The sequence below is a fragment of the Engystomops pustulosus genome, chromosome 3, assembly GCF_040894005.1.
Source record: "Engystomops pustulosus chromosome 3, aEngPut4.maternal, whole genome shotgun sequence".
Lineage (NCBI taxonomy): Eukaryota > Metazoa > Chordata > Amphibia > Anura > Leptodactylidae > Engystomops > Engystomops pustulosus.
Window position 1 is genome coordinate 215,658,812 of NC_092413.1, and position 10,080 is coordinate 215,668,891.

General features: G+C 42.4%; 1 protein-coding gene across 2 annotated transcripts; it reads left to right on the forward strand.

Moving 5' to 3' along the window:
- The first annotated feature begins 805 nt into the window (after positions 1-805).
- On the forward strand, positions 806-5,819 carry LOC140120728 (interleukin-17F-like). Of its 2 annotated transcripts, none has more exons than XR_011853960.1 (2): positions 806-918; positions 5,566-5,819. XR_011853960.1 is itself a non-coding variant. In XM_072139685.1 (2 exons), exons 1-2 carry the CDS (start codon positions 5,146-5,148, stop codon positions 5,798-5,800), a joined length of 333 nt encoding a protein of 110 aa, XP_071995786.1. In that variant the 5' UTR covers positions 5,065-5,145; the 3' UTR covers positions 5,801-5,819. The 2 variants fall into 2 exon arrangements, 1 of the variants encoding a protein (XP_071995786.1); XM_072139685.1 differs by lacking the exon at positions 806-918 and adding an exon at positions 5,065-5,243.
- Positions 5,820-10,080: the final 4,261 nt, after the last annotated feature.

Consider the following 10,080-nt stretch of genomic DNA (forward strand, 5'->3'; position numbering starts at 1 on the left):
CTGTATTATACATACATGATGGAGGTGCTGCTGTATTATACATACATGAGGGAGGTGCTGCTGTACTATAAATACATGAGGGAGGTGCTGCTGTATTATACATACATGAGGGAGGTGCTACTGTATTATACATACATGAGGGAGGTGCTTCTGTATTATACATAAATGAGGGAGGTGCTGCTGTATTATACATACATGAGGGATTATATATAAATTAATAGGGGATGGGGTACGGTGCTGTGGGGGTAATACAGTACTATATAATCATTCTTCCAGTATACATAGCCTTTCCTTGTGGTTGCTGTACTATAATATTCATTTAATAATAATATTCATATTTATTTATCAGGTGGTGCTGCGATACTTTATTCTCATTCATGGGGCGGTGCTGTTGTACTTTATACTTATTCATGAGGGGGCTATTTACAATAGATAAATATCATTGGGTATTCTTAGAAGCGCAGTGTGTAGATGAAAGGAGCTGAAGACACCTTGAAGTCAAATTCTATATGTATATGTGGTGCATGTGCATTTTTATAGCATAACTGTAAAGTTACTTGACAAAAATAGTGTTAGCACAGCTGGAGAGAGCCTTTGATAACAATTCCTATGATACCTGTATCCTGCTGTTGGCTTCTTCCTATCCTGAGATATAGGGTTAATAGATATATGAGGCTATCTGTAATATCCTCTCAGCTTTTCCTGAAGTGGGTGGGACTTCCTGGTTGTGACATCAGAAATGGGCGGTGCCAATAGCACTCGGGGCATTCACGTGAACGTGTGCAAACCACTCAGCCAATCAGGACACAGAATCAGTGTAACTGCCTGTACAGAGATCTAGTGCAGAGCGAAACAGGGGAGACACAGAGCACTGGAGCTCCGCATCACACAGGAATCTACTACATCACAAAGACAAAGGTATATGAAGGATATATTCACATGTGGTATTAACGCATCAGAACAGCTGAGAAGAGGAGATAGCTGTTAACATTGCATTTACAAAATGAATCTGCTAACACAGTGTTAACACATGTGCTATTGTATCACAGTATGTGTACGTATACATATACACTCAGTGAAACCTCTCAAGAAAACCACCTCCGTAAAAAAAAAAATTATTCAATCACTGATTTTTATAATTTTTTGCCATTATACTGTATGGTAGATGCCCCCTGTCTGCAGACCAGTCCTGTACACAGATATCTGCTCAGAGGTATGCACTGTGCTGTGTGTGCAGGATCTGATCCATTCATTAGAACTGATGGGGAACCGAAGCTCTGTCTTCATTTTTTAGTTGCTAAACTTTCATACATTCACATTTCTACTATATCCAAACACAAACAGCACTGCTATATACCATTCCTGGCATGTAATTGGATGACCTGAAGCATGTGATTAGTCACATGCTTATAACATCACGGCAGGTCCTGGAACTGCCGGGAGCTTTTACTGATAAGGAGCGTGCATGTGCTAGTGACCCCTCCCAACAACACCCACCCATCGTCCTCTCCTCCTTCTAGCTACGGATTCCCATGGCAACCAACCACACAAAGACAACCAGAGAGATATCGTACTGCTAGCTTCTAGCCTGTTAGCTGACAAACGGCTGCAGATAGGTAGTGGGTGTATATTAGAAAATTTCTTTTTTTGGCTTGATGCAGAGCTAGGCAAATGTTTTTTTACTTTACAGTTGCACTTTTGGTCTAATAAGCAGGATGGGGGCGGTGCGGGAGGTTTAAATATATTGGGCTCCAATTCAATATTGGAGTCTTGCTACACCACTGTATACAGTAAGATATAGACTGAGGACTAAGCAGCTAAATAAATGTTTATTCATACAAATAATCATTATGCAGAATATTTCCTTAAAATATAATAATATAAAATATAATAAAATACTATATAATAAATAAATAAATAAATTACAAAAAGCAAAAATAACACTATTCTTCACAAATTTCTTAGTGTTATTATCGCAAAACTTTGTTTAAATAAAGTAATAAATACTGAAGCCCACGACAAGCCAGAAGATTGCTCCCATTTTGTATCTTTCACTAGGGCTGTGATAATCCTGGTTGTGAGGAGCAGCCATTAATGACCTATGATTGGTCTCCAGGGGTAATGAGGATGTTTCCACAGTCCTGACCCATGAGGTTCTGTTACAATGTTGTCTCCTATTTCAGGTAGTGGATGATGGGCCGGACACAGGTGCAGCCCACGGTGACCAGCTGCTTGTCCAGCTTATAGACGGGGACACATCCTCTCATCTCCCCATGCAGGACCAGGATCTCCTGTCTGATGGGGACTGAGTTCATGCTGAGGTCCACATTCCCCTCAGGGTCCACACAGCCGTGGTGGAGACATCTGGCCTCATTGATGACCACAGGAACCCGGTTATGGTCCACATTAGAGCTGGGGGGGAAAGAGATGATCAGAGAGTAGATTGGAGCAATAAACAGCTGATAATTTAGTCCCAGATGAATTTATTGTTTGACCTCATCCTAAATATCCTGGGAAGACAATGTTATATGTCAAAGTCCTTCCTGGGATCTTCAGGTCACATTATTTCCAGGATATTTATTGGAAAAAATTAATGAAGTCCATTATAAGCCATCAAGATAGTTTAAGTGCCACCAGTGTCCCCAGTATGAGATATCCTGCAGTTCAGGTGTGAACAGAGTCATATTATCACCTCCTTATAGTTACCTGTATTCCCATGGAGACATGGAGCGGCTCCTCACACTTTCCATCATCATCTGTGCAGAACTTCTGCTGCTGACCCTCATATCCACCTTCACACGGGAAGGAAATGTGGTGTCCACAGGAAATGGACAATCCCCCCCGGACACTGGAGGGACATCCCACCCTTCTGTACCAGGTATCTCCTCGTCTCTTCCATGGACACAAGAGCTGAGGCTCAGAAGAAACCACGAGACGAGAACCTGAGGAGAATTCATATTACATGTGTTATGGGAGTATCTCCATCATATACTGTCCATGTCCCACCATACACTAGACTAAGAGATCGCAGGGGTCATTGTACATATGGGGGCAGGTTACCTTCTCATTTATCTGAAGAAACCCCTGATCTATATATCTATAGAAATGTTCTCTGTGGGACATTAGAGAAACCTCCCTGATCTGTGGGTCACATCTGGTCCATAGAGATGTAGAGGGGTCAGCGTTCTTACCATTGATGTTCTGGGGGCGGCCATTGTTCTCCTAGATGAGCTCTGGTGAGGTTCTGCTGGAGGACTGTGCTGTGATGCCGGATCCAGGACCCATTATATAGGAGTCACAGGGGTTTCTGGCCTTTCCTGAAATTCTCATTCCCTGATACTCAGGTTTCTATTAATTTCTTTGTAAAATAATTTTAATCCTTGGGAAATTAATAGGAAATATTGTGAGAATGTAAAGGTCAGGAACATCTCTCATTATGGAATCCCTTAATTACTGAATAACCAGGAGAGTGGACACAATACTATTACTCTCCTGGTTATCTGGAGCTGATAGAGATAAGGAGAGTCATAAACCTGAGCCCCAGAGTGTAATAACACATTCTCTGAGTGGGCGGAGTAAGGAGGACTCACAGACATTTTGTATAAGTGTGGGTGGAGCAGGAAGGACTCACAGGCTTACCGGATGAATCCAAAAATTGAGAAAATTCAGAATCATGGAAACTGTGGAAACATGGAAAACTACATTGAAGATTGGCCTCTCCTTTCTAATCCTTTATATTACCACTAGAAAGTTCTGGGTGGACTTTATTTTTTTTTGTATAATACTCAAAATTGTAGAAATCTACGCCCGATTCGCGTTTTCCCGACGTGTTACCCGAATATTTCCGATTTGCGCCGATTTTCCATGAATTTCCCCGATCGGATTGTGGCGCATTGGCGCTGGCATGCACGCAACGGAAATCGGGGGGTGTGGCCAAACGAAAACCCAACGGAGTCGGAAAAACCGCCGCATTTAAAAAAAAAAAAAAGTGTCTCAGGACTCACGCTTACCTTCGCTTGGTGAAGATCAGTGCATTCAGGGGAACTTCAGCGCAGCAGCGCCACCTGGTGGACGTCGGAGGAACTGCCTTAGTGAATCCCGGCCACACTTGAATCCACCGCAGAGAACGCACCGCTGGATCGCGAATGGACCGGGTAAGTAAATCTGCCCCAATGTATGTAACCAACAGCACATCTTTAATTCTCCTTCAGCGCCTCCAGAGGAAGAAAGGTGCATTACACTGTTCCCATTTCTATTAATGACTTATCCCCATCCATCCCTGCCCTTCCCCCTATCCTCTTGGCAAGTCATAGAAATAACATTGCACAGAATTGGGCATAAATGAGCAGAGCAGGGAGGGAAATTGGAACTGATTTAGATTGTATTCAGACTGATCTACACCATAGTAATCCTATAAGAAATCTCCAGGTGAGTGTTATTAGAGGAGACATTACACTCATTACCATGTGCTGTTATCTCTATGGGCCCAGATAATGCTGAGAGTTCTGATAAGTTACGGCCTCATTTGGGGAAGTGACGGAGATGTGACCCTGGAGTCTCTGGGATATAATGTGACATAACAGAGCAGAGCTGGACAGTCCACACTGACTCCTCTCCCCATCATCACACTCCACGGGAACTTACCGAAACTGGGATGGAGACTCCACCCGGAGCAACAACTGGTATAAATAGGGAGATGGACAGGAACCACAGAACCAGAACAGCAGATCCACTGATATCTACAGGAGAAGGAGAATGGTCCTTACAAGATCATCACTGGTGCTGGTGAGTATCAAAGCCTCCATTGTATAATAGTGTATAGAGGAAGGAGGATTATAGGAGAGATCCTGTGATCCTGACTCCATCACTCACTTATATCCGTCACATGATGTGTGATAGGACGCAGATCACAGGAGACATCAATGCAGAAGAGATGATGATGTGATGTTATTAGGATTCTCCTCCATGTTCTCCCTCTTATCCATCCCTCAGGCGGCCGTCCTGGTGTCCCTCTGCTCATCCGCCTTCCTACCAGAGGAGTCTCTGTCCCACCGGAATACTCAGGAAGGATCTAGGGATGAAGAGCTCCACCAGGAGACCAGAGGGAGATGTCCTGGAAGAAGGAGCCGCCGCTTGCCCTCCGCCATGACAGTGGACATTAGTCTCATAGACACCAACTACCTGGACAGCTTGGTGCAGATGGAGGACATCAATGGCCGCTCCTTGTCACCCTGGGAATACAGGTAATGTCACACCTCACCTCATCTCACCGGTTACTGAATAGTCATAGAGACTTGTGGAACCCTCCAGATGCCAAATATGGAAGGAAATTACATTTTCTTGAAATTTTGATATCTCTGAGAACCTTAGAAAGCATCAAGAGAAGAAATATTCAGCAGAAAGAAAGAAAAAATCCTCAAATCTGCAAATTACACACAAGTTTCTGTCTGCAGCACATCTACTATACATGTACAGAGACCTGAGGAGCCATAGGGACACATTACTCACCACATGATGCGCCCAGTGTCATATATTATGTCTCTGACTTGTATTCTTCTCTTTCAGTCTGAACACAGATCCCAACAGATTCCCCTTTGTGATTTCCGAGGCCAATTGTCTCACTTTTGCTTGTGTAGACGCTGATGGCAATGACAGTCCAGAGCTGATGTCTTACCCCATCCAGCAGGAGGTGCTGGTCCTACGCCGGGAGCAGAAAGGCTGCGGCTTCTCCTATAGACTGGAGAGCGAGGAGGTGACACTGGGCTGTACATGTGTCCGGCCCAGGCTCCAACACATCTGAGGGACTGGGAATATATATATATATGGATTGATACATTTTTTTTGTAATATTTAAGTAATAAATAACAAGACATAAGATGCCGAATTCTTGTCTATTGTGTTGTCTTGTCTGTAGTGTGCGGTTATGTTCTTATAGATTTAGGATACTTTTAAGGTTATAATTCAGATACATGATCAAAGTTTGGGTTGTGGTCAGGCACATGTCATGCTATAGTAAAAGAGATCCATGTTGGTACTGGTCCCTTCTATGGTGAAACAGCTCCATGTTGGTATAGTCCATGCTTGTATAGGTCCACACTATAGCGGAATAGGTCCATGATGTTAGTGATCCATTGTATGGTGGATCAGGTCCATGTTGGTATTAGTTCATGCTTTGTGGGATTCAGCTCCATTATGTCGGACTAGTTCTGGTCTTTGTTATGGTCCATTATGGGTTAGGATTACATGCACTATACACATATAACATAATACTATGATAATAAGATATAGATGTCTTTTCTTACAAACATTTTATCACAAATTTTATAGGGTAAATTACCTTCATCCTTCATCTCTCCAAGCTCAGTGCCCCGGCCAGGGTGAGCTGTAAGTGCAGCCATGAGGCCGGGTGCTGCTGTATTATACATATATGAGGGCGGGTGCTGCTGTATTATACATACATGAGGGAGGTGCTGCTGTATTATACATACATGAGGGAGGTGCTTCTGTATTATACATACATGAGGGTGGTGCTGCTGTATTATACATACATGAGGGAGGTGCTGCTGTATTATACATACATGAGGGAGGTGCTGCTGTATTATTCAAACATGAGGGAGGTGCTGCTGTATTATACATACATGAGGGAGGTGCTGCTGTATTAAACATACATGAGGGAGGTGCTTCTGTATTATACATACATGAGGGAGGTGCTGCTGTATTATACATACATGAGGGAGGTGCTTCTGTATTATACATACATGAGGGAGGTGCTGCTGTATTATACATACATGAGGGTGGTGCTGCTGTATTATACATACATGAGGGAGGTGCTGCTGTATTATACATACATGAGGGAGGTGCTGCTGTATTATACATACATGAGGGTGGTGCTGCTGTATTATACATACATGAGGGTGGTGCTTCTGTATTATACATACATGAGGGTGGTGCTGCTGTATTATACATACATGAGGGAGGTGCTGCTGTATTATACATACATGAGGGAGGTGCTGCTGTATTATTCATACATGAGGGAGGTGCTGCTGTATTATACATACATGAGGGAGGTGCTGCTGTATTATACATACATGAGGGAGGTGCTTCTGTATTATACATACATGAGGGAGGTGCTGCTGTATTATACATACATGAGGGAGGTGCTTCTGTATTATACATACATGAGGGAGGTGCTGCTGTATTATACATACATGAGAGAGGTGCTGCTGTATTATACATACATGAGGGAGGTGCTGCTGTATTATACATACATGAGGGTGGTGCTGCTGTATTATACATACATGAGGGAGGTGCTTCTGTATTATACATACATGAGGGAGGTGCTGCTGTATTATACATACATGAGGGAGGTGCTTCTGTATTATACATACATGAGGGTTGTGCTGCTGTATTATACATACATGAGGGAGGTGCTGCTGTATTATACATACATGAGGGAGGTGCTGCTGTATTATACATACATGAGGGAGGTGCTTCTGTATTATATATACATGAGGGTGGTGCTGCTGTATTATACATACATGAGGGAGGTGCTGCTGTATTATACATACATGAGGGAGGTGCTGCTGTATTATACATACATGAGGGAGGTGCTGCTGTATTATTCATACATGAGGGAGGTGCTGCTGTATTATACATACATGAGGGAGGTGCTGCTGTATTATACTTACATGAGGGAGGTGCTTCTGTATTATACATACATGAGGGAGGTGCTGCTGTATTATACATACATGAGGGAGGTACTTCTGTATTATACATACATGAGGGAGGTGCTGCTGTATTATACATACATGAGGGAGGTGCTTCTGTATTATACATACATGAGGGAGGTGCTGCTGTATTATATATACATGAGGGAGGTACTTCTGTATTATACATACATGAGGGAGGTGCTGCTGTATTATACATACATAAGGGTGGTGCTGCTGTATTATACATACATGAGGGAGGTGCTTCTGTATTATACATACATGAGGGAGGTGCTGCTGTATTATACATACATGAGGGAGGTTCTGCTGTATTATACATACATGAGGGAGGTGCTTCTGTATTATACATACATGAGGGAGGTGCTGCTGTATTATACATACATGAGGGAGTTGCTTCTGTATTATACATACATGAGGGAGGTGCTGCTGTATTATACATACATGAGGGTGGTGCTGCTGTATTATACATACATGAGGGAGGTGCTGCTGTATTATACATACATGAGGGTGGTGCTGCTGTATTATACATACATGAGGGAGGTGCTGCTGTATTATACATACATGAGGGAGGTGCTGCTGTATTATATATACATGAGGGAGGTGCTTCTGTGCCATATACATATGTATTATTGACTATATATAAATGAATAAGGGATCAGGTATGGTGCTACTTATTTATAATGATGTGGGAATTATACAGCAATATATATACATTCTTGTTGTGGTGCTGCTGTTGTACTTTATATTCATTTATGAGGGGGGCTGCTTTGCTATATATAACTATACAGGCAGTCTCCTACTTAAGAACACCCGACTTACAGACGACCCCTAGTTACAGACGGACCTCTGGATGTTGGTAATTTACTGTACTTTTTACTTTGGTTACAATGATCAGCTGTAACAGTTATCACTGGTGTCTGCAATGAAGATTTATTGTTAATCCTGGTTCTTATGATAATCCAACATTTTTAATATCCAATTGTCACAGAGACCTAAAAAAAATGTGCCTGGGGTTATAATTATAAAGTATACAGTTCCGTCTTGCATACAAATTCAACTTAAGAGCAAACCTACAGAACCGATCTTGTACGTAACCCGGGGACTGTCTGTACTGGGTTATTCTTAGGAGCACAGTGTGGAGACGCAAGAAGCTGAAGACACATTGACAGGAAATCCTGCAGTGATCTGTCACCGACACAAGGAGATATCATGAAATTCTATATTTTCCAGAGAAGAGTCCGTCAGGTTTCTGATACGTATTTATGCCTGTGTTGTATTACCTTATGGTATATATTTATGTGTGTGGTATATTCATTGCTGATGTATCTGTGTAGAATACATGAGGTGCATGTTTGCATGTAATGTACTGTGTGTGTGTATATATTGGTGTAGCGTATACAAATATATATGGTTTATGTGTATTGTTAAGTCTAATGTGCGGTATTGGGGGGTGTCGGTGGTTTAAAGAGAACATGTCATCAGGAGCCCTTTTCCTGCCTCCCCCACGTCCCCATAGAGAATAGTGTACACATTACCAAAGAGAATAGTAAAACTGTCTTTTTCCGAAAATAAGAAAAGTTAGATGAAAGTTTACCTGGTCCCCTGGGAGTGGCCAGTGAGGAGGGGGCAGACATGTATGACGTCCTGAGGGGGGAAGCAATAGGGGTAAGGGGAGATATAGGAAGCATGGGAGCTTTTTTTTAAATCAATGTATAAGAGAGACGTTTCGGGAGGTTGGGGGGGGGCGGTCCTCACTGGCCCCTCCCATGGGACTAGGGACAAAGCTCTGCACACAGAAAGGTAAACTTTCATCTAACTGATCTTTTTCAGAAAATGTCAGTTTTACTGTAAAAACTCTTAGGTAATGTGAACTCTACTCTCTATGGAGACAAGGGGGAGCCAGAAAAAGGCTCCTGATGACAGGTTCCCTTTAAGTTTATTGGGCTTGATTCAAAGTTTACATCAGGGTCCATTGGGCTCATGTTACACCACTGTATACAGTAAGATATAGACTGAGGACTAAGCTGCTTCACTGATTTTATTCATAGAAATAATCATTATGCAGGATGTTTCCAAAAAATATAATAAATAATAATAAATAAATAAATTACAAAAGGCAAAAAAAACACTTCCCTAATTTCTTAGTGTTACGATGGTAAAACTTTGTTTAAATAAAGTAATAAATACTGAAGCCCACGACAAGCCAGAAGATTGCTCCCATTTTGTGTCTTTCACTAGGGCTGTGATAATCCTGGTTGTGAGGAGCAGCCATTAACGTCCTGTGATTGGTCTCCAGGGTAATGAGGATGTTTCCACAGTCCTGACCCATGAGGTTCTGTTACAATGTTGTCTC

Bases quoted from the DNA above. Each gene is read 5' to 3' on its own strand.
- LOC140120728 (XM_072139685.1), top strand. From the start codon at position 5,146: ATGACAGTGGACATTAGTCTCATAGACACCAACTACCTGGACAGCTTG. The intron at 5,244-5,565 runs GTAATGTCACAC...CTTCTCTTTCAG, and splicing joins TTGTCACCCTGGGAATACAG to TCTGAACACAGATCCCAACA.